This window comes from Cyphomyrmex costatus, unplaced genomic scaffold (assembly GCF_001594065.2).
Source record: "Cyphomyrmex costatus isolate MS0001 unplaced genomic scaffold, Ccosl1.0 scaffold639, whole genome shotgun sequence".
NCBI lineage: Eukaryota > Metazoa > Arthropoda > Insecta > Hymenoptera > Formicidae > Cyphomyrmex > Cyphomyrmex costatus.
Genome location: NW_017280199.1, coordinates 1,298,764 through 1,324,811, shown reverse-complemented (window position 1 = coordinate 1,324,811; position 26,048 = coordinate 1,298,764). Strand labels below are relative to the sequence as shown.

General features: G+C 35.8%; 2 protein-coding genes across 2 annotated transcripts; one reads left to right on the top strand and one right to left on the bottom strand.

Moving 5' to 3' along the window:
* Positions 1-489: 489 nt before the first annotated feature.
* Positions 490-9,148, top strand: east (enhanced adult sensory threshold). Its single transcript, XM_018547349.1, has 7 exons — positions 490-4,689; positions 5,487-5,562; positions 6,140-6,402; positions 6,741-6,896; positions 7,002-7,315; positions 7,411-8,509; positions 8,636-9,148. The coding sequence occupies exons 1-7, from the start codon at positions 490-492 to the stop codon at positions 9,146-9,148; spliced, it is 6,621 nt and encodes a 2,206-aa protein (XP_018402851.1).
* A 12,036-nt stretch (positions 9,149-21,184) lies between these two features.
* LOC108779841 (uncharacterized) lies at positions 21,185-22,839 on the bottom strand. The gene is made up of 3 exons (XM_018547348.1): positions 22,836-22,839; positions 22,394-22,730; positions 21,185-22,005 (listed from the first exon to the last, which is right to left on the bottom strand). The coding sequence occupies exons 1-3, from the start codon at positions 22,837-22,839 to the stop codon at positions 21,411-21,413; spliced, it is 936 nt and encodes a 311-aa protein (XP_018402850.1). The 3' UTR covers positions 21,185-21,410.
* Positions 22,840-26,048: the final 3,209 nt, after the last annotated feature.

Sequence of the window (26,048 nt, the reverse complement as noted above, 5' to 3'; positions counted from 1 at the left end):
TCTCTCTCTCTCTCTCTCTCTCTCTCTCTCTCTCTCTCTCTCTCTCTCTCTTTCTCTCTCGCGCTCTCCCTCGATTATACTTTGCTAAATCGTGCATGCGTTTCACACCGCGAAATGGTATCGCGCGCCCGCGCGCACGCTACGGCTCCTTGTCGTTGCAAAACGTGGATTTTGACTCGCCATTTTACTTTTACAGTCCATCTTTTCATGGATATTTACAAATGTCAGATACTTACATAGTTTCTTTTCGTAATTATCATTTTGTCTTTTAACAAGTGTTTTGCTGCAAACTTTTTCCTCTTTCTCTCAACGATTTTTCCATTGAGCCATTCGAGATTGTTTTCTATATGTAGTAATTTTATATATAATGCTTGCAACTATTGTAATAATTTGTCAAATAATTTGTCGACGATGAGTTTAGGTAGTTATAGTTGTTGAGAAAGTACAATGTAAATGACGTTACAGGAGCCCAATGTGGGTGGAAGTGAGATGGCATCCAGGGAAAAGAAACCCTTAGCGCCTTCCAAATCGAAACAGAAGGCGAGTAACGATTCCGTCTTGCCATCCAATGAGGTCAAGAATAAGAAAGGCAAGTCATTGCTGAATGTAAAACAGCAGCTTGCAGCACAAGAGATTTTTGATACAGTAGCGACAGGTAGTCAACTTCCTGTAAAACTAGAGGCGAGCTTACCGCGTAGGAATGCTCTTAAAAATCTGAAACGCAAACAGAATCTAAGAGCAACTAAGACAAATCTTATCAAGTCCAAGGTTACCAAGAAAGTGACCAACAAGGATATACACAGGATAGCTCCTGACGTTAAGAAAGGTGCCAAGGGTGCAAAGAAAGTTCGACAGCCAGAAGATTCGACAGCTAAGACAGCAGATACCGCTCCGAAATTTTCAGAAAATCAGACAAACAACGGGGACAACGAAGGCAAAGGAACTGAAACACCAAGTAAAAGTGCCAAGAGTAATCTCAGGACCAAAAAAACCAAATCTGACGTTCAAAATAAGGAAGAAGCCAGTGCTACGTCAAGTACTAAAGTCAGTCCAAAACTTGGCAAAAAAGGAAAGACAACGGAAAGTCCAGATTCTTTGACTAAGAGTGCCAAAACGGTCAAGTTAACGAACTTGAAGAAGAATAGTACCAGTCTTGTAAAAGTTGCAGAGACTGATAATAAGAGTGGAAAAAATCGGAAGAACACTGGTAAGGAATTAGATTGCGGTGCTAGTGCAAGAAGCAGTGTTGAAAAATTTCCAAAGACGATTTTAGATAACAAGAATTCTATCGATCTTACCATAGACGAAGTTATTGCTTCAATGTTAAGCGACTCCGAAAACCAACAAAGCGTTACAGAGAAAACTGAAGGAAAGGTGAAAAGGAATAAGAAAATGTTGGTGGATGAAAATATTGCCTGCGACATCGAGATCAAGAAAGAACCTGACACCGACGACACCAAAGGTACATCGGACGGCGAGTCCGTAGAAGCGGATCAAGGACTTCAGAATGCCATTCAGTTGAGAAAAAGATCGAAAGTTGGCTATATTGAGCAACCGTCTCAAAGAAGTTTACGAAATGGAAAGCAGCGTCAATTGTCAGATTTGGGAAATTCTACAGATAACGATCCTAAAAAGCGGCACAGGCTAAATTCGGATGGAACTGTTATCTCAGATAATTTGATCGAACATGCCTCGGATTGTAATATAAATAACGACTCTTGCTTTTCGGATCCCGGTTGTAATGAATCTCAAAATACTGCAGCATCGAGCAAAGAGGAGATTTGTTCCAAGGATGAAGCGTTTAATTTTGAGGAAGACGTTGAGACTGGTTCAGAAATAGAAAACAACAATAACAGCGATCGCACAGACAGGACAGGCGAGACTGGACCGACACTTCGTTCTAAAACTAAAGCTAAAACTACAGAATGCGAAGCAACGAAAGACGATGACATTAAAATCGAAGATGTGCGAATAATGCCGAGATGTACGGAAACGCAAGAAGATTCAAAGAAACTTAATAATTTTGAGCAAGTGAAGAGAGACAATATTTTAGCCAAATTCACAGATAAATCTAGAGGTCGCAGAAGTAGTTTAAACATAGACATGAAAAAAACAGTCAATTCCTTTTACAGCACAGATAAATCAGATGGTAACTCAAAATCGCAAATAGATCAAATGATTGAAGACATTAAATTAAATATAGCAAAATCCATTGAAAATAAAATCTTTGGTCCGGAAAAAGGTCTTGGATTAAGTAAAAACTTTGACGTGCCCAAGATTGAAGAAATTGTCGCACCACTCAGTACAGAGTCTCAGAAAATGGGACTGGAGGACAATACTGACGAGGATAAGTCCACAGTTACGAAAAATGAAATCACGTCAGAAAATTCAGAAAATTCAGTACCAAAAGTGGCCGACACTGCCAAAGAGATTGAAGAGAAACTAGTCAAGTTTGATATTGGAGAAGCAGAAACACATTCGCAGAATGTTCAAGAAAACAAATCCTCCGATAACGATGGAATTAATGACGTACGTAGTAATTGCGAGTCTACATGTAATATAAATAATAGTAATACTGCAGAACAATCTTACAAGAATGTAGATGAGCCAGAAAAAGAAAACGTTAGTTGCAGTACAACCAGTGGCGCCAATGTCAGTAACACTGAGTCGAAGATATTAGACGAGAACAAGAAGATTACGAGAAAATCTTCAAGAATCAATGATAAAAATTTTACTGACAATGTCAGTAATAATGAAATGAGAAAATCGAATAGGACACCAAATAAACCAATCTCAAGATCGAATAGCATGGAGGATATTGTAGCGGATATACAAAAATCTATAAACGAAGAAACAATTTCAGAGGATCAAATTTTGGATGATAATATTGTGGCTTTAACAGTGTCTCCATCGATTTCTTCTGAACAAACAGAGAAGATATTTATGGAAGAACATTTACAAGTAAAAGGAACAGAGGAATTAGAATCTGAAATCTCTCTGAATGTTACAGATAATTCAGAAGAAGCAGAAACATTAGAAAGTATATCTCGTGAGGTAGAAAGATTAGTAGCGGAAGATCACTCTGCCAAACCATTACCAAATGTTACAAATGACACCATGCGAAATGAAGATACGATGTGTGATACAAAGATATTGGATAAGGAGCAGGAAATTCAAAATAATCAAGAAACATCCGTTTGTCGTAACGAGAGCTCTACACCATTAGAATCGGCTGTCAATAATACAAACGAAACACCAAGCAAAAGTTTAGACGGGAAGTCTACTGACACAACTGAAATATTACGAGACAACGATGCGTCTTGTAAGACGATGCAAAGCGCAAAACGTCCAAAAGTTAACAATAATTTATTACACGTACCAACTATTGTAAACTGTGATTCAAATAGTAGCTCTGTAAATTCTTCATCTGTACATTGCACCTCTGATCGACTAAATATTGAGACCAAGGAGCTCGATCATGATAGTAATTGTAAAGAATTAAATAAATCTAGCGTTATATCAAACACGGACGAGAATACTTCGGAACAAAAACCAGAACATAATGAAGCTATCCTAACAGTAGAGCAAAGCAATAAATTCTCGGATGATAAAAATCCTGATGAGCGAAAACTTTTAAACGAAGAAAACAAAAGAGTATTACGAGCTCGTGACAAACAGAAAAGGGTTGAAAATAAACAAACCGCGTTTCGCAGCCGAGAGCACACCGACAACGTAAAAATCAAAGAAGGATTTGAAGTGGTTCAAAAAACGCAGATTTCCGATGTACAGAACGACACCAATGAGATGGTATTGGGCTCGGTGGATGATGCTGAAAGTCCTCAAAAGACAGAAGATGTAAATGATTTATTGAACAACGAATTAGATGCCGGCGAACTCGAGCCTCAAGCTCGTAGCCGTCGCGGTAGAGAGTTGAAAAAACGCAAAGAAGAATTATCCAACAGTTCCAAGACCAAACGGGTCAAACGAGATTTGCGAAAGTCCGATCAGCAGAACAAGGAAGAAACCCTGCTGGACAATGAAGTTGCCAAAATCAACGAGAACAACAGATCGTTCTTAAACAAATACGGTAGCGCCAGCGGCGAGCGTACAGATAGTTTTCGTGGATTCTTCGAGCAAGACGGACAAAGTGGATTGGTGGACAAAGTTGACAAAGATCCTAATTTACGCAGCAAATCGGAAAATGATATCGAAACGATCATCGGCGCAAAGATCGGCAAGAACGAGGAACGACAACTCTCACGAAATTTATCCGAGAATCATGTGTCGCAACAAACAGCTGACAATATCGATATACTAGAGAACGAACGCAAGACTCTCAAAACGCCAGAACTCGTGCACAAAGATTCCGACGAAACTTCTACGTCCGGCGAATCGTTCAATAGCGGTACGCCAAAGATTTTGGAAACGCCTGAAGATAAGGAGAGGAAAGAATCCATTTTGCGATTATTGGGACTCGAGTCTCTGGAGGAAGCCGCAAAGAGACAAAATCAGCAAAAGAAAAAGGAACAGTCATCTACAGGTACTTTGAAGACGATCATCAGAGTATCACAAAAGGAAAAGGATAAGGACAAGAGAGGATCGCGATCTCCATTGAAAATGGTTCTCAAGCAGCAGGGACGTGGGGACGGAGAGGGTGATTCACCCGAATTCTACACCATTCAAAAGGAGGTGAGATTTAAATTTTTGTTCGCTCGTATAGAAAAAAAATGTAACTCGCTTATACAATGTTATTACATTTGTCTTCCTTTAATCCCTCCTTTTTTTTTCTTTTTTTTTTGGTTTCTTCATTTAATTTTAAAATTGTGACATCGGTCTTTAATTATCGATCTAGCGATAAATTATTATATCTAGCAAATTATACATGTCACTTTTTACAAGATTTATCCTCGATTTTGCTGCACGTGTCAGAACGCGTGCGCTTCATAACACGATTTCTGAATTTTGAGATTTTTATTTCAATCTTGCGTGTATAAGAAACATGAATTTAAAAGAAGAGCTGAGAATTATATTTTAGAATAGTAAGCTAATGAGTTAATTAATTTGATACACTTATATAATTTTTTATCAATCCAATTATATTTTGTTTCATAAACGAAAAAAGTTAAAAGGACGTTGTAAGAGTCAAAAGAAATAATTTAAAACAACAATTAAAGAAAGAAAAACGCATATATGTAATAAATAAAAACGTTAAGCAGGTTTTTTGAATATTGTTATTTTTTAATGTACATCTTCGAATTTTAAACAAGTCTTTTTATATTGTTAATTTTTAATGTACATCTTCGAAGGAATTTTTTCTTTTGAAATTAATTTATTACATATATGCATTTTTCTTTCTTTAATTGTTGTTTTAAATTATTTCTTTTGACTCTTACAACGTCCTTTTAACTTTTTTTGTTTATGTTTATAATAAGAGTCCTTTATCAATCTTATATTATTACAATTATATTTTGTTTCTTTTTTTTCAGTTTGGAACCAGTGGTTTGGGAGATAGCAGCTCTGGTGCGAACCGAAAGTTCACTACTAACCACAGACATTCTTGCGGTAATCCTGGTTGCGGGAATAACTAAATTGATAATCTCACTTATTTTTTCCTTGGTTACCTTTTTCCGAAAATCTCACATTTTCTTTTATTCTAGCTGATAATTTAGACTAGTGCAGTATAGTGAGTGATTGTTCATATTTCCATTTCGGATATTTTAGAGAATACTTGATTAATTAAAATTATTAACGTCTCATGTTCATTTTTTTCTTTCATTGACTTTAAAGTTACTTATTGTGCTTAAGACAATAAAGAATGCAATATGCCCTACGCAAAATCTTTAATGTGGTATATGGTTTAATTGAAATGATCATATTTTGCTTATAATCTTTATAATCTGATATGGAATATTGTACAACACTTGTTTTACAGACCACTAGTTCCAAAAACTACACTTTAGCCTGATATTTTTTATAACAATGCATGCTATTTTTTACGCTGTTTGCTTTTTAAATTAAAAAGTCACCTGCCAACTTTTGCATTCTCACTAATATCGCCGTGTTTACATTACCTAAATCAGAAGAAGTGTTTTGAGACACAACGTTTGACAAAATTATCTTTTCAATTTTATTATTGTAGATGACGATAATGAGGATGCTGCGCCTAAAGATCGTCAGTCGCTTGTTATTCCAGAAAAATCATCTTCTTTCTCTATACATCCTGGGCGCGTGTGTGCCGATGTATGTTGTTATTGCTTCGGAAAGTTTGGTTCTTTGGACACACCGATGCATCTAGCTCAAATAAAATCTGATGAAAGACGCAAAAAGATCTTGAACATAGAGAGACACCTTACAAAAGATTCGTGTTTGTGCGACGCATGCTATCGTCATGTCGATAGAAAGGTTCGTTATTTTTTAATAATAATGACAACGATTATGATATCTACAATTTACAAATCGTTATTTACTTTTATTTACTTACATTTTGTATATTACTTATAAATTAATTAGATGTATAATTTATTTTGATAAACAAATATTAAAATCTTTTTACGATCGTACAATTGATAAACAATAAACAAGATTATTGGGGGCAGGACTACATACGCAGTATATAAAATTCACACAATTATAATAAGAGCACTGTGATCCAGCTTTGACCGTTATTGGTCTATATATCCTTCTTCTTGTTTATTTTGATACTTTCAACTGAAAATTTGTCTAAAATCTTATTTCTTTAGGCAAACACTAGCCCGGCAAACATGCAGCAGAAGCCGCAAAAACAACACAGACAATTAATGATGTCAAAGTGCTCAGCTCGTGAGTGTCGGGATCCCGCACGGCATCACGTTAAACGCCGTTGGTTGCTCAAGATAAGAACTGGCCTTCAGAATCAGGTTAATATTTGTAACTCGATTACTTACATATCTAACGATGTTTGTGTGATGGTGAATGGCGGCGTGTTGGTTTGTGCATACGTACAAGAAATATTGTTATTACAGGTTGACATAGACTGGGATTCGAATCAAATCACCACAATGTCATTTTGCGTTAATCATTACGAGAAGATCGGACGCTTCTTGACTTGTGCGCTTTGCAAACGTCGACTCGCTCGACAGCACACTCACCAACTGAGTATCGCAGAGATCGACGAATTAAATCACAAGCTCAGTCAACAAGGAATTCCCATCTTACTTGCAGCTGGCACGTTCGTGTGCAAGTTATGTCGTTACTTTGCGCAGCTGCAACTCAAGTACAGGGAGATTGAAAATATGAATACGAATCACAGAGTTTTCTGCAAAAGTTACCGAAAACGGTGAGTATATAATCGCATTTAGCGAGCATAGGGATTAAAGAAACTTGATCGAAAAAAAAACAAGTATTTGACGAGAAGTGTTTTCTAATATATAGGATCCTGCATAATCTCGGAATCGACGTCGAGGACGAGGTCGATGACGATTCATCGCAACAGATGAATCAAGTGAATCAGACCAAGGACAAGAAGAGTAAAAAAAGCATTAAGAATTTACAGACCAAAAGTGGGAGTTCTAAGTCTCCGGAACGTACGACGAGCGGTACATCGGACAAGTCAACTCCAGAACCAAACAAGAATGAGAGTACGGTGGAATGCAGTTCCGAAATGGGTAACGAGAATCGCGCACGCAAGTCGAGCAATGACGAAAGTGGTGGTATGGACGTTCATTATCTCGAGAACACGGTGGAGAACTTGAAGAAACGCAAGACTCTCGATCTGCGTACGTGTACGGCAAGCACATCGATCTCTTCTCTATGCGATGGGATGATGGCGAATGGGATGACGCTCGGAATGGATGAGGTTACCTTGACGCGATTGCCAAAGAGGCCAAGACTTAATAACAACAGTAATAACAATAACGACATAGCGCCTGTGGTGCAGAGACTCGGTGCAAATCCTTCCATAAGCGTACGAACACTCTTTCCAGGCGAGGAGGAAATGAATCTTCATGTAAACATTGAGTTCCAGAATGTGCGCGAAGTCACGCCACAAGGATGGGAGAAATGTGCAACGATGATCCAGTACGATCGCGAGACCAAGCATCTTTGGCAGCAGTTGCAGCGACCATACGGCAATCAAAGCTCTTTCCTGCGACATTTGATCCTTCTGGAGAAGTATTATAGAGCCGGCGATTTAATACTGGCGCCAAACGCCTCGCGAAATGCGATCAACTACTCTACATCGGTGCAAAATAGACTAATATCGTATGAAGGTCCAGAGAAAATGGATGAACCTATAATGGAACCTATCGCGACAGAGTACAGTAATTCGCGCCGTTTAAGCGGCGGTTACGTTTTGGAGAAAGATAGACTGTCCGTGCCTGGCACAAGTTTGATGTCCAGACCATTGACTAGCGGTGCAACGTCGCATTCGGTTAAAATGAACTCACCGCGGATGCTGAAACTCAGCTCGGGGGTTTCAATCATAAAAAAATCTCCTCCAAATTTGCAACGATTATCTATACCATCTACTAGCGGCAGCGGTGGCGGCGGTGGTGGCAGTAGCGACGGAGGTGCTGGTAGTTGTGGTAGCAGTGGCAATGGTGGCAGTAGCAGTAGCGGTGGCAATAACAGTAGCAATAGCAGCAGCACTGCCGCGACAACAAACGGTGGCGGCAGCGTAAAACGGAAAGACGGCCAAAGTTTGTCCTCCATTTACGGCAGTGGCGGTAAGATATTTCAATTGTGCGAGTCGGATATGAAGCGAATGCAAACATTCAAACGGCAGAAATTTAACGACAAACCTGCTACCAGCACAAACAACGGATCGTCGACTAGCGGAAGCTTCAGATCGCAATATCAAAAGACGCAGATTACCATTCCTGGCCACAGTCAGCAATTTCAGAAACACTTACGAATGCAACAAGAAATGTTGAATCGTCAAAGCCGCGGTGATTTTGAGCCACTGATATGCGACATGACGCGTTCCGTTATTTGCACGAATGAAAATAGTCCAACAACCAGTCAAAATATCCTTCACAACCTCAATCTGCCCAAGTCAATTCAGGTGACAACTAAGCCGACGTCGACAAACAATCAGATTCCGATTTTACCGAAAATCCCGAAATCTTTGACGGTAATACCGCAAACTGTCACGAGATCCGTTGAAAAATAAGAATGAGAGACGTAAGTAGACGTGTGTGCTCAGTCTCTTCTTTTCTTCGTTTCTTTCTCTTTGAAAGAAAGAAACATAGCGGTAAGAAGGTCGATTATACAAGATTGTACGCTTTTTTTACGCGTTGATGTCGATCAAATCTTGAAATTACCGCCAAAGTGAAGCAAAATGATAATGAAAATTATGGTCAATGCTCTGAGAGCAATTTTTGCCTTATGTGAGCGCATCGTGATGCACTTACCGAGCCTGAACGCTCAAAAACACACACATTGATTTTATGTTACAGTTAAGACGAGAGACAAATTATAGCGATTTATACATACTTGCTGCATCGATCGTGATCACAAACTTGTAGATAGATTAGTAGGATAATTCGAGGAAATTGAGATACTTTGATTCTAACGATATATTATACATATATAACAACCAAAGTTTCGCTATAAAATGCATTAATGAAAAACGTATTAAACAATGCTGTTTTCACAGAAAGTGCCTAAAGTGACAGGAGGTAGGTGAAAAACCGTTACTTTACAACCGTTATATTAATTACGTAATTATGCATGAGATTCGGATTCTCGATGCGGTAAACGTAGGCACATACACTGCGAGTTTCTAATAAATATTAGTACAATTCGCAATTAGAGTTATCTTTCGTGAAGAAAAATCGATTGAAAGATCGAAGACCTTACAGTGACAATACAAACACAGAACAAAATCTTAAAATATACTACCTAGAACGTTCTGTATTATAGGTGTAGGGGACCATAATAAGATGATTCCCCAAGCAGAAGTCTTTCTAATTAGATGCTGTTATTTATAACCATTTTCAAATACAATTAAGTAGAGACGCGCTTGTATTTCCGGGACTTTGTATTGAAAATTCTTTCTCGAAGATTATTTGAAAAGATTTTTTTGTATAATCAGAAAACTATATCTTTTTCTCGATTATTTCTCACGAAGGATCACTTCCTTACTACTGGCTATACCATCGATTTATGGAATGTCCTACACATACGTAGAAAAAATTCATCATTTTAACAGCATTGCATCGATTTTGATTTAAACATATAGCTTGCGTCTTTTCTTTTTTCTGTATATTTAGTTAATTATAATAGAATCGTAGTGGAAAATGTGTGTATTAGATGAGTCTCCTTTATGATTTATCATACGAAAGGACTTAAATTATAAAAGTGACATTATTCAATTTGTTTGATTTTTTCTTAATCAACATATCGAACATATCTATTTTTTGAAAAAGAAGGTGGGTGATAGGGGGCAAAAGAGCTCGGAAAATATATATCGAATTTTACCTGATTGAATAATTGTTATTGCTAATTCGTTCCTCTTACCGCGTTTAAAGAGAGAATTGGACATACAATAGTTATGCGGCAATCACATACTAGCGGTGCAAGTCACTATATTTTATCTACATAAAAATCCTTTTGGGTGTTCACGAGAACGACTCGAATAAATGTATATTACACAATATAATATTGGCCTGCTCGATCTTTAGGAGCGTAATGACAAGATTATAAATAATTAAATAACAATTTGAAGGGAAAGCTTTTCAAAGTGTTAAACTTTTAAGGGAATCGAATAGATGCAAAGTGAGTTTAGATTTAACATTCTTATATTGAGCTTATTTATTACGTTACTATCATTAATACGCATTGTACATATAGACCGATAGAGTACATTATTCTAGTTTTTAATCGATTTATAATGAAAACTTATGATATAATAAGAGTTGAAGCGTTCAACTCGTTTATAGGATTGCGGACGATCGAACGGTAAAAATCGACGATCGGGATGTGCGTGAGACTGCGACGATTTTCTCTTTTCGTTTTTTTTTTTTTTTGCGTACAGCATTCGATATTTGACATTCTATACACATCATTATCATTCTACACCACTCCACTCCACGTTCCTTTTACACATATGCGAGATTCTCTTTGCACTGTTCGTATCAACAATTGGCTGAAAATCTTATCATTCGCATGATCAAAAACAGAAATATGCTTTTGAACAATAGGTAATAACATGTCAAATAGTTGCTATAGTTTTTATATTTTAAGAAATATTTATTATCATTATTGGTGCGCGGATTATTCTAATCATGATCGTCTGTCATTATTGTCGCAATTGTTTTATTACTTTGCATTATTCATATGTATTTGTCTAAATAGAATGTCAAAAAGTCTGATATGTTTGTCATTTGACGCAGATTCTACTTGCACTTGGATCACGGAAGGGAGTTTCACTGTAAAAGATTTTTTATCATACATTGTATATATCATTCATATGTACGATTGTAACTGTTATTATGGATTATCTTAGTGCCCAACCGCTTGCAAGTTTAAAAAGTAATTAGGAGACAACCATTTTACCATTATTGTAACTATTTACAGTCAAGGTCTATTATTTTGTATAATACTCTTGTAGACAAATATTTCTGAAATATTATTTTTGAATATATTTATATTTTATTGCTTTTCTATGATGTCACTTATTTGTTAATTGAATCGGTAATACATTTAATTATTGTATTTTGATAAAACCATAAAGTTTTCTGTAAAAACAATTCTGTGTGAGAGAATCTTGCATCTGCAAAAAAAAATGATTCCTCTTTATCAAATGTGTACATAGATATTCTTTTAAAAATTGAGGAACTGTAGATATACCCTACACGAGTATAAATACGCGAAATAAGTATCCATTTTATTGCAAAAATATTCAATATGCGTAATTAACATACACATATTTCGCGTACACTCGTGTATTTACATTTACATGTAACATAAAACACAAACACATTTAATAAATGTACGCTTAAACGCGTGCAAATATACTAATAAAAACATAGATTTATTATATGTATATATTAATTATATATGTGTATGTATATACGTATTATACTTATATAGACACACATATATGTATATATATATACACACACACATACACACACACACACACACATATTTGTTTTCTTAATATTGTATATTATGTCTGTATGTGTATATATATATATATATATAATATGCAGACACAATGTATTATATATAAAGAAAAGTACGTGAAAATACGTTGTACGTATATGTATATATGTGTATACATATACATACACATGTATCATATATATCCACATATATATATTATATACATACATACATACACACGTACACACATATATATGTATATATATAAATATTTTATTTTACTAAGGATATTTTTGATATACCTATATATACATATATTCATATATGTATATCGAATTAAAGAAAAAAGGGAAATCACTGGCAATAAAGTGATGATGAATATAAGTATTGTTATATCGTTGGCAAGGACATGTTCGAAATCGCAAATCGTGATGGAGTGTGTCGCAAAAAAGTATATGTATACATATATATATATATGAAGTATGTGTATACATATATATATGAAATATATGTATTCATATATGTATATATGAAAATATATGTATATGTATACCTATATATAAAGATATATATTATGTAATTGTAAAATAAAATGAACCAATTGTGACACATAGAATATTGATATCGATTTATCTATACGTGTTTATTTTAATTTTTTCATCCTTATAATTAAAAAAATGTCAATAGTAATTGATAATTGATTGAGCTTGTAATTGGTTATTGAGAGAAGGCATAAATGGATCGCAGATTTTGCATTGTGTCCAACACTTCTCGATTTTGTTCTATTTTATATAAAATCCACTTTTCTTAATTATTAAAATTATTATTGATAATCTGAAGTTTTGATTAACTTTTCTGGTAAAATATAATTTTTTAATATTTAAAATTTATTATTAATCTTTGTATATAAATAAATTTTAAATAATCCTGATTGAAATTACGATTATAGAAAATATTACAAAAAATATATGTAAATCTGTCTTTATTTTGATGTAGAGAAAGCGGATCTCATGTTTGTATTAATTTGTAGCATTAATTTGATTTTTTATATTCATATTTTTTTTGAAAATACGATAGTGTATCATTTTAATGTCTTGCGAAACATCAGTGAAATATTACTGCACGAAATATTAGAATATATATACGATCCTTCAAAATTTTTATCAAGTATCACAGAAGTGAGACATAGAAAGAAATGCTTATTATTTTTGACAAAAATTCACAATTGTACGTTATATTTAATCGAGTTTCGAGAAGTACTCGAGACTTTTCTATATCTTATTGCACTTGTATAGTTTTTTTTTCTCGATCTATATACACTTATCAATAAAAGTAAATTTTCAAAAATATGATATCTAAGAAAAATCATCAATTATTGTCGACGATGATTTGAAACTGCAATATCCGCGATATAATACTAAACTTTCTCATAAACTCTATTACTTGGAATGCTCAAGAATATCGATGCGAGTTCACTCGTTATTTGCACGTATTTTGTACTCACGGCACACTCCACACGACGCGGCACGGCACACATACTGCACACGTCTGTGATGCGATGAAAATGGAAGAATTTGCAGATCGCGAACGAACAAGAACTGAGTTTAAGTTTTAAGAATTCTATTTTTCTGGCGGCAAAAAGTGTAATTATTGTAAATCCATGTCGAGTGGACGATTTTGACTCTTGGTTACCCTGACTGATCGCTTTGACATTGTCTAATAATAATTATCATTTATTAAATTATTTTATTTTAATGTCTACATTAAAAGATAAAATATTACATCTTTTTCGTAATTTACCGATAAGAAACAACCATTATCAAATCTTTAGTCGATCTCTTGAAGTAAAAATAACTTTCAGACCCTAAAAAGAGAATTCTTTTGGTTGCATGCGGAGAACGGCTAAATAAATTTCCTGTTTCTCTATTTACAATTAGTCAAAGTGGTAGCGCTAATAGTCCATCTGCTCGATCTCGATTGCTCAAATATCCAATTAATTTTATATGTACACCCCGTGATTAGCATTGTGTATCCCAAGAGTCAACGAACGTCCCGAAAATGTCGGAGGTTGATCTTATCCTCACGACGAAAAGTTGTAAAAATACGAATGGATGAAGATGATGCTACAGATATTTTGGATTAATCTCATTGTTCATTGCGAGATTGTTATGTGATTGCATAGACCACGAGTTATATCGGAACTAAACAGAGATGTTTTAAAGATGAAGAGAAAAGCTGTTAGTGACGAACGATGAGTGAGATGAAGAATATTTTGTGTATATATAACGCAAGTCTTTGTAGAATTAGGAGCGTTTGTAAAATTATTTTATAATAATGTATTTGTAACATTGTTAATTATATTTTGACTTTTTTTGCGGAAGAAATAATTTGCATTATTGCAAAGATACAACGAGTTTGCTCAAATGTGACTGACGCGTCATAAAATTGACACTGATGTGTACGTATCGATCGCGGTCATGATAGCAACAGCTTCATCCACTCGTCGATCGACTATTTCACTTTTTTGGTGACGAGAAACGTCCATGATTGAATGTGAAAGCTAGTCGATTCGCGCGATTGATAACGTTTCGGCGTTTTTTACGTAGAGATGCTCACCCTTTACGCAAGTTTCTTACAATCCGACTTGGAATCACTCTGCTTTCATGCTTTCGTCATGAAAAAAGTGAAACGAAAAATAATATCGCGGCCTTGATAACGAGAGCGGATCTCGAGGAAAAATACGAGTGCAAAAGCGAATGTGATGAAAAAAACGGAAATGGGTTCTCGTCACGCAAAATGTTTCAATGTTCTTTGTGTGTACGTGAACGAGAATATTTTTCAGAAAGGTGATATTTTATTAGTGCGTAACGTAAAACTGAAGATAACCGCTGCGCGCAGTAAAAAAAAAAAAAAAGGAAAAGCAATACGAACGCTTATTTGGATTTTTAGACAGGTTGGGCCTCTCGAGGAGACGACGTATTATTACGTTTTTAGACATCGGGGATATGTCGCCGATAACACACCGTGATTCGTCACTCTTATTTCTTTAATTTCGGATAAATTTCTCCGAGAAAACAAAGAAAGTAGTCAACGCGACGACCGAAGCGAATTGACGAATTGCGAAAACGCACTCTCGTCTCTGTGCGCCTCTCTTTCCGATACTGTGTTCGCTATTTACGATCTCGGAAATATATCATCAGAGATTCAGTTTTGGCCGCCGTAAAAATCGAATTACATTTGCAACAGATCGCGGAAATTTGGCTTTCGAGGGTTTTTGAGGTCGAATCGAGAAAACAACGGTCCGACCTATCCTTCTTAAAAATCAATTTAAACGAGAATTTGACATTTATTTTCTTCAACCTTTTGGAAAAGAGAGTTTAAGTGTTTATTCTTAACCTTTTGTCGAGTACTTGACGCAAACATGAGTTCACCTTTGCAAGTTTTTATCTTATTACGCTCTCCATCGAAAGTATTCAAAGCGTATCGAACTCAGTCTCTCCCAATAATTTATACATATTTTGATATCCCAAAAGTAGGATATGTATATTACGAATGATCTATGATTGAGGACAGACTTGTATTTGCGTTAGAAGTATCTCGATAACTGAATTGAAAATGAAAATTATCGTGCGAAAATACCGTAAATTAACATATTAGATTGAGCTGGACGTGATCGAATAATACGACAGCTTGATCGCCTGTAAAAATATCTTCGATTCACATTTTTTCGTAATGTAACGTTTACGTTATTCAGAATTAACTTCAGTCCGAAATCGTATTTGAAAATTAAAGCAATATATATTAAGATATATCACAGAGAGATCGCCATATAGATATAACGAAACGCACAACACTTATAAGACGAAACGGGGTTTAAGAATTTGAGGATATTTTTGTGTAACCACCATGTGCCTCGTTTCGATCGTTTGCTCTGCGCGCGACCGATGCCTTTAAATAATTCTTCAAAAGATTAGGAACTGTTACTCTGCGACATAAGAATGTGTGAGCACTGCATTGTAAATTTTACTGGGCTCTCGGGATCAATTCGATCTCGTTATTGCACAATTTGTTAATTACGATCTGTCTAAGATTTACTAGCAGTACGATTAAGATCTATCGTATTTTTTTAATAAAATCAATTTTAATTAATAAGAATTGCCATTCCAATACTCTTATACCCGCAATTAACAACTTTACTAATAATCGCGCTTCTATATAATTCTACGCGAATTTACATTTGGAATTGTCGTTGGAAACATCATTCAGAGTGTAATGAATGCAAATTATAGATACGACATATAAGTGATTGCAACGGTAATTCTTATTATTTTAATGTATCAAGCGATCTAAATTGTATTGCTGGCCATAGCAATAGACAACAGTATTTCAATATTGTTCCTTGATGAGCATTCATCAAGTCATCGATCCCCGGTCCGTTAAGATAAAATGATTCCAAAAGATTTTACGACAAGAATGTCAAAGTGATTAAATAATGATAAACAACCGATTTTCCCATTTTGAGAGAAATCTTTATTCGAAGTAATATTGAGAAAGGTAAAGTGGAAAGAAATTGGAGGAGCCTAGAAGTACATCATCGTACTTCGTAGTCTCACGAGAGGCGCACTGAGTGCTTAGAAAACAGAACGAAGGAGAAAGTAAAGGACTTTGTCATGTGTCCGAATTCTGACCTTGACACGTCCACGCTCATATACATATATATATACACACACACACACACACACAAGCGCTCACGCGCGCATACACACATCACCCGCGCGATGTTACTATTACGTTATTTAAATTAACACGCTACTATGATAATCTTTTGTTTATTTAGTTTTTAAGCGTAATAGTTATTATACCATTAGTTCTTCATCCTTTGTGTATGCGTGTATATATGTATGTATATATACACACAGACACACACAGACATATATATATATATACATATGTATGTACATATATATGCGCAAATCTCAATAAAAAAGTAATAAAGAAAAGAAAAAAGCCATCAAAAAGTGTGCAGCCTCCCATTTCATTACCACTGCCATTGCGATTTACATAATGTACATGATGATAATTATATAATGACAAATAAACAATGTATAATATATACAATCTTGTTATTGTTTCTACACGCATGTCTTCTTGATTGCAGAAGGAGGAAGGAAGGAAATAGAATAGACTGCGGTTGTTGCTTTTGCAGTTTATTTGCAATTTGTTCATATAATTGGTAACTGATTTCGGATGTAACTAATACTAGAAACCTAAACAACGTATGAAACTTTATACATATCTAATTATCTTACAATTAGTAGTGCTAAGGCGACTATTTACAAGTAAACGCGTTGAGCCGTTTTTTCGCGATGTGTAGCACAGGTATCAGGAAAGTTATACACGTGGATTCCGTTACCTAAATGCATATCATACACATTTTTCAGAAACGTGGCCCAGGCGTCCGAAGGAGGTTTGGATCTGTCTGTGCGTTTGCGTTCAGACTTTGCCACGGAATTGTCTCTACCCACATAGTGTTCCCTCTGCTTTTTCCAACTTTCTTTTTCTCAAATATTAAAAATATAAATTATCAAAAATAACATCGTTGCTAATGATGGCTAAATTGTACGGTAAAATTTATTTCAATAGTGAATAGTATCAAACATGTATCCCGTATCTTCAAAAAACAATCTTACACACGAGAAAGATTTTATTTTTATTTATATATATGTTACTGTGGCTTTTGCACTAGAAAAACTTGACAATGTTTTCTGTAACAAAAGTAAAAATTTGCATACGTGTGAGAAAAGATTCTTCAAACAAATGCTTAGGAGTCGATGGCAGAAGTGACATGTATATGGGAGACAAATCATTCCGAAACATTATCCAATTCCTTTTAGCACTTTTGTGAGGGATAAATAAATTAGACAAAAAAAAAAGAGGATTGCATGCTTGCCGATAGACCAACGAAATGTGGTTGCGACATACGCTGATATCGATAACAAGCACTGATATCGATAATCATAATAAATCGGCAAGTTTTTCTTCGCGTGCACTACTTTAAAGGATAATACAATTGTTGCTTGTCATTACGACAAGATATTGCGGAAGAATATCGTAAAGTACCGCGTTTATTAATTTCAGCTGTTGTTTCGTGATATTAGAGAATTTTGTAACACAAACATAAAAAGATTAACATGTATTCATGTGATCAGAGAAATTTAACCAACATTGAAACGCGGCAATTTCTATAATGTAAAAATCGTCGATAAAAAAAAGTATTGTGAAACGGATTAAATATACTAAAAATGAAGACATTGCACAGATTGCACTATAAAAATCCGTCAAGAGCTCTTGAAGAACTCGTAAAGATATTTGGACGCAATCATCAAATAATTGTACGGTATGTGTTATACATATAATCGGCAGCGTTAACATCATCCGATGCGTTCACATTCTCAAAGAAACTGTGATGATTCAACTATTCCTTCCGCTCTTTTACATAATAAAGTAATTGAGTTATGTTATCAACAGTTCCTGGTAAAGATGTTTCATGAATGTTAAAGCGCATTGAACGACATTGATGCCCTGTATGTACACTGTTTGTGTGTACAACGTTTACAAATAACATAGACATTTCCTTAACATAAAACTAAACATTCAATTTTCATTTAAAAAAAGAATAAAATTTTTAATGCCGAGAAGATTAACAATCATTGTGAATTCAAAATGATTCATTTAGCACGTTAATAACAAAATAATAAAATATTTTGCGCGCTAAATACAAAATTTTTTTCTAGCAAAATCAATAGTCTCTTTCCGACCAACTTTTGCGTTGATCGCCATATTGATTCTTCTTCACCAGACACTATCGCACTAAACGCATTGTTCTAAAGAAAAGAGAAGAACTTGACGAAATAAATAACGATCAAATGTACAGTCACCGAAAAACAAATTTATAACAGGCTCGTTACGATACACTAAAAAAAATTTCCAAGGACATAAATTTATCGTCTGCGGAAAGTAAGAAATCGGAATTTTCCTCTCTCACGTCTGAATTTTGTCACTGATTCAATAATAAAATTAGTGGAAACCAAAAATTTTTGATTTTTCCATTTTGTTCAACTTTTCAATAACATATATATGTATATAAGATGATTTGTAGAAAAAAGAATAGAGAGGAAAGCACCAGTAGTACAGCTATTGCTCGCTAAGGCGCCTACTCCTCGAACATAAAATATCATTAAAAATAATGTAATAACGTACAATAGCTAAGGCTCGTTGTGGCGTTACGCGATAGCGTGTCTTTCGTCGCGCTTACAAGACGGTTTACGGAGGACTATGCTCCGGAATGAATTGCACCGCATTAGAACCACCGTTGAAAAACAGTCATTCACGTCCGGGAGTGCCGAAATTTATATTGATAACAATACTAAATTTCAGATTTTTCCACAGAGAAAACTGCATTGCAAAGATACAGATTTTCTATATGGCTAATCGGAGAGAATTCGCTGTAGAGCAATGCTCTCGAACGCAACGCAGAAAAGAAATCGCGCAGAAAGCGCACTTAACACCATTTGATAGGCATGGAAGATACACGTTTGCGGCATTTCATATCTCATCTTTGAATAAAATAGCAGCCAAAGACATTCGCGATAACATACGTTTGCACTCATTGTCAATACGAAATATGACATTTTCAACGTTACTTTCAATGTCCGAAAACGTTTTCCAAGTTTAAAATCTTACTGGCGCTAAGTTGCTTTCCATGCGCGTTTATAGTTCTATCTCGGTGTGCTATCTCTCTCGATATATAATTCATCCTATATCCTTAACGTGTTATTAAAAATCTATCTGTGTATATACAAACAATGTGTGCACACGCACGCATTTTGCGTGTGCCATGCCGAAAGTTGCGCGGGTACCGAAAAAGTTTGTGTCGGTGGAGAACAGCCTACAAGCATGTACCTCCATGACGCTTCGGCACTGCGCAAAGTGCTTCAACGTAATTCAGGCAATTCAGGCCGTGGGCAAGGTTGGGCGGACGACGCGGAGAACAAGGAGTCGCCAAGGATATCAGCACTTGACTCATAATTGCGCATACAAGATCATTAGTAGATCATTAACAGCGATAAATTCCGAAAATTCAAATTCGAAGTATATATTTTCAATTAGATTTATAACAATTTATGAAAGAAGGTTTATAAAAAAATTAATTTAAGATATAAAATAAAAAAAAAAGTGAAAAGAGGGAGAAAAAGAGATATTATTTCATGAAAAAGAAAACTATTGTTATAAAAAAAGCAACTTCTTATATATATTACAGAGAAAAAGAATTAAAACTATTATACATATATATTAAATTGGCTGAAATATACGTCGTGTCTATAAGCCAACTAAACTTAACTTTAAATATTAAACTGATATTATCGCATATAAATAGATCAAGCGTGGCATTTAAAGAGCGAAGCCTTATTTGCCAACATAAAATCGCACTGCAAAGACCGATTCTTAATTGTGAAATAGCAACACGTTAAAATGATACAAGAATTTATTCAGGATTCTATCGTAGAATTAATGAAACACGTTGTCACTAAGATTATTGCTAAACAAAATGGCCAATTAAAGAGCGGCATGCGTTCACTGTGTTATTAGGTATCTCGTGTGGCTGCGCGTTCAACATTGAGTCAGTGCTGTAAGTAGATTATTACCAGCATGAGTCAGACATGCAGGCAATATATGATATGACCGAAATACCGTGCATACATTATGGCGGTATCGTCTATCATACACATTACCTAACATCATCTATATGATAACTAAATTTAATTTGAGTCTTTAAAATTGCAAGCAAATTAAGCTTAAATAATAAAACTTTCAATTACAATTCCGACATTGAATTGAAAATGTTAGTAATACGCATCAATTGTATTTTTTAATCTTATTAATATTGGAACAGTAGATGTTATTTTCATTATATTCCATTTTGAAATTTAACTTTTATCGTCCCCCTTGTCGTCTCAATCAATGAAATTTGGATATTTCTAAAATTTTTTGCACGTTCTTTTAAAATAGTAAAATAGTGAAATAGCACACGTCCAATATAGAATTTAGCCCATCCATTTGCCCACGGTAAAAAGTCCTTCAGAGTACTTAACGCATCGGCATGCGCTTGATCACACATTTCCCATCTACGAGCGCATAAAGATAAGGCCAACGCGAGATTCACACATAATTTCTCGTCAGGCGACTCTGTGTATCATAAAGCTAGCATCACCGTCGCCGTTGGCGTTCTGCAACATCGTTGGCTCGAGATATAGTACCATCGTCTAAGTTTCCAGACCTGGCACGAGGCTGTGGAAGGTCTGTATGTCATGGAAGGCCCGGCCGCAACTCTGATTGTTATTACGCTCGAACTTGGTAAGGTCGAAATGCTCATCCAAAGACTGCAGCTCGGCCAGTCGTTCTTCCAGCGTCTTCGCCGAGTCGGCGAATCTAGAAAAGTCACAAAGCCGATCGGGATCGACTACGTCCACCTCCATCATATCGGTTCCTGGTCTCGAGAGTTGTACGCTCGTGTCGTCGAGATCTCCGACAACGGGGAAAAGCACGGAATGGCAGCTTGTCACGCTGTCGACTCCAATGCCGTTAGTCGTTGTGGAGGTGCTACTTGTGCTGATGATTGTGCCATTCGATCGCACGTCAGCCACGCCGCCGCTCAAGCGGTCCTCCGAGAAGCCCAGATGGTGACTGCCGTTATGATGCGACACTAACGCTTCTGGTTGAATTTCATCGATATGCGAGAGCAAACGTGGCGTCGGTGGTAAGATGTAGAAGTCACTGAATACATCATCTTGCAAGTCTAAGTCATCATGCCTATGCCGCTTGGAATTGAGTTCGTCGTTTCTCGAATCGTCAGCCAACCTACGTTTCATCATAAATAATGTCGACATGAGAATTAGTTTGCAACGGTAAAAATGGTACTTATTCTATGATAAAAATACCAAACAAAGAGTTATGCGAAGAATTTTTTAACAGGAAATTCAAACACTCTAAAAAATATCGGTTTAGATTTAACTTTAAAAACTTTATATGCATAGAGAGAGAGAGAGAGAATGTCTGTATATATAATTTTCACTATGTAGCGTTAATATTAATATCAACACGATGAAAATTATAAAGTAACAAAAATGAAAATAAATAGGAGAGGGAAATTATATGGAAAATTATATGCAAAAGAGAATCCCAAACTAATTAAAATTCTATTAAAGTAAAATTTATTCGAAATTATTCTATTCGATCAGTGTTATACCTTTTCCTAGAGGAAGTTTCCTCGTTCGTTACGTCGGCGATGAGACTCCCGACAATGCTATTTTCCTTGCTAGCATCGTCCATGTATGACGCCACTATTGGAAGTGTACCGTAACTTCGTGTCTTGTCGTCCCGATTGTCACGTTGCAACCGTCGTACCGCGTTATTTATAAGAACCGATCGGCACAGGCTTGCTTCAGGATCCTCGATCCTCCTCAGCTTGCCGGCGGAAATCTTGAGCAGACGGCGACGTTCCTCGCGGGCGCGATATTTAGCGGAGATCATCGTGGGTCGGCTCCTGCGGATCACCAGATCCTCCTCTAATCTCATTTTAGAATCTGTAAAATAAAAAAAGACACTGTTATTACAATTGTTTTTTTTTATATTTAACTATCCTTATACTGTCCATTAAAGGCTAGAGTGGTTTGTATACTTTTCCTTACACATGTCCTGACATATCGCGAAAGTGATGTTTTCTCGCGACGACGAAATCAAATACAAAGTACTGTGCAAAATGTTACTTTTCGATAAGAGTACCGTACTTTTTCGTGTATGAAAGAAGTAGGTGAAACTCGTGCTTTTGACGGCATCTAATATATATTTGTAAATTAACGTGTTTATAGATAATGACAAATTGTCATTAAAAGTTGTCGCTTAAAAAACGATTGGAACCTGTTTAGTAATTGAACAATTATTCGTATCAATATCTCTAAATATGATACAAATATTCAGTGAATCTACAGTAAAAGATACCTAAACAACACACGTATCGTTTAGAAGACCTCTTTATGATGTCTTTCAGATATCTTTTAGACACATTGTCTGGCATACAATATCAATTTTTTAATTTTCATTGAATAAACAATTTCAGCATGCAATAACTCATTTAGTGTATTCAGTGTATTTTGCAAATTTATAAAGTATATCCATAGAAGAGTATTCTGTCGAATAAATGATTCTTTATATGTTTCAAAATAGGTTTTTACTATTTGTAACTTAACAGTAGAACTTTTTTTACACGCAACGTCAGAACATTTTTATGCTTGTTACAAAGAGAGGGTGGAGGGAGGAGAGAAAGAGAGATTAACTCTAACGTCCCTAACGGTACACGGAGACGGTAAAACACGCAAGCGGCTTTAGAAGACAGGTTAGCGGTACGTAAATACGCGTTTACGCACTTACGTGTAGCGCGCTCGCGTACTACGCCAATGATGGACGAGAGGTCTCTTTTTCTTTTCCCCTATCGTCATCGTCGTCTGCGACTGACCCAGTTACACGGCGATGCTTCCGTCTTTCCATCGCTTCGTGTCGGAAGGGGAGAAAATACGCGTACCGTTATCACAGCGTTTTATAATCGTGTCGTCGTCGTCGTCAACGACAATGATGATGACGACAATGCATCGACTTGTTTCGCGAATCATTGCGCGACTCGGTGAAATCGCGCGAACCAACGGTTCGCCAAGCATTGTCGATTATACTTTTATTATAGCGAAAATTCCATCGGTTTGATTTCTTGAATTTTTAAGATTTCCTCGAAGTCCTGTGTGCGTCCGAATGTTTTCGAGAAAAGATTATTCACTCCATTTTCGTATGCAAGAGCATATTAATTTTACGACCTTGGTGCACACACACATTTTCGTAACGCTGATGTTACCTTGGGCCTTAAAGTAAAATATAGAATATATTGAACATCGAATAACAAAGACATGAAAGGTATTTTGATATCGTTGTATTAACTCTTACGGTACCAGGAAGATAGTAAAATGTAGTATGTAATTTATTCGTCGAATTACGAGAAATTTATACAAACAAGAATCAAACACAAAATATAGTCACGATAGTACCGTTTCAGATCTCACGAATTTTTAAAGAATGTTTTCGTGGACAAATATATGAAAACTCATTCGTTCACTTCCCAGTGATCGCGAGGATTATTTCCGGTTTTCGACGAGAATTCGTAACGTTCGCTCGCGATCTTCCGCTAATTCCCAATCTTCGCCAATCTCCGACCAATTCTCCACTTTCGCGTGAAAATTGTTAATCCACCATTCCCACTTAGATCAACCGATAGCCACGGTCATCTATTTTCTTGTAGAAAGTCTTTCTTAATGGATCTTAATAGATCGCGCACACGCCACGCACCTCAAGAAAGCCGATTAGAACGAGCGTGACAAGACTGGGAGATCGATTTTCATTTCATCAGCGCGATACATCTATAAAGACAAGTGCATCGTATCGTTAATTAACTTGTAACATTTCATTTAAAGCTTTTGTGATTTACGACGGGTTTTCCGCCTTTGTGTCATAAATAAAGTCTGGAGTAACTGTTTCTAAGAATGACTGCGTTTGAGTCACTTCTTCGCGCGCGTACCCGGAAACGGTCACCAAAAGCGAAGATTTGCTACGCTACTGAAAGATGTCGCGTCGAGTACTTCCCCGCGCGCTTACAAAGATGGCCATCGCGCCAAGCTGGCCGCGTCCAAGGAATTCCGTGGCCGCCGCACTTGTTGCTAAACCGATCGTTCGTGTCGGAGACTTTCCGATTCTTCGACTTCTCTCCGAGAACAACGGCGTGCCAACGAAAACAATTACGATCCTTTCTCGAAAGTGAGGCTTCAGTAGTAATCCTCTTCCAGCGATTTAACTATAATCACAGATGACTTTTACACGCGCGAGATTTATATTCTGTCCACTGGCTGTCGACAAGCCAGATCGAATCGTAAAATACGAGAATTGCTTAAACTTTGAAATTATGCCAAAACAAAATATATTTATATATAAACATTTATTCGCGGGGGGGACTACATACACAGTATATAAAATTCACATAATAAAATAAACATTAACATCCAGTTTTCAAGACTCGAATGGCTTTACACTTTCTGTTGATTTTAATAAATCATACGAGTCAATCATAATTTATCTTTCATATTCATATAAACATTTATATTTATGCGAGATTCCAAATGCAAGATAAATAAATTTAGCGCGTTTCTCGATTATTTAAAAAATGAGATGTCTTATATCAAATCAAGTACCTTATCTCGATGTTATAATTAATTTGACGAATGAAAAGATGCGATCGAAAGGCAAGCGTATCATAAAAATCCGAATATTGTTGTGCGATCTTAGAAAGAGAGAGAGAGAGAGAGGTTTATTTATTTTGATAAAATATGAAGCAATAGTGAGAGAAAATGGAGAGAAAAATTCCTCTAGTTTTGATATCGTCGGAATAATCTCAAGCGTATCACGAAGATAATACAATGATCGTCGAATATAAAGAGTATAAAAAAGTGGCCGGATTTTGTATAACGTATCTAAAAATAAAGTATAAATAAAATTAAAAATTAAATTATGATAGAAATATTAAACGAGAGAGAGAAAGAGAATTATTCAACGAAACAAGTGAAGACTATAAACTTGTCATAAAATCCTTGGCATCTTGATCCGAGCGAAAAAAACGATTTGTGAAAAAGCATCAGTCAATTCAGATTTTATCTTCCACGTAGAATAAAAAAAAAAATCAGAATAAAATAGAATAACGATATGAAACTAAAAAAATGTTTAATTAGATAAGCATTAGTCCTACGAGAAAGAATGACAGAGAGAGAGAGAGAGAGAGAGAGAGAGAGAGAGAGAGAGAGAGGGGGGGGGGG

Bases quoted from the DNA above. Each gene is read 5' to 3' on its own strand.
- east (XM_018547349.1), top strand. From the start codon at position 490: ATGGCATCCAGGGAAAAGAAACCCTTAGCGCCTTCCAAATCGAAACAG. The intron at 4,690-5,486 runs GTGAGATTTAAA...CTTTTTTTTCAG, and splicing joins TCTACACCATTCAAAAGGAG to TTTGGAACCAGTGGTTTGGG. The intron at 5,563-6,139 runs GTAATCCTGGTT...TTATTATTGTAG, and splicing joins TAACCACAGACATTCTTGCG to ATGACGATAATGAGGATGCT.
- LOC108779841 (XM_018547348.1), bottom strand. The intron at 22,006-22,393 runs GTATAACACTGA...GATGAAACGTAG, and splicing joins GAAACTTCCTCTAGGAAAAG to GTTGGCTGACGATTCGAGAA.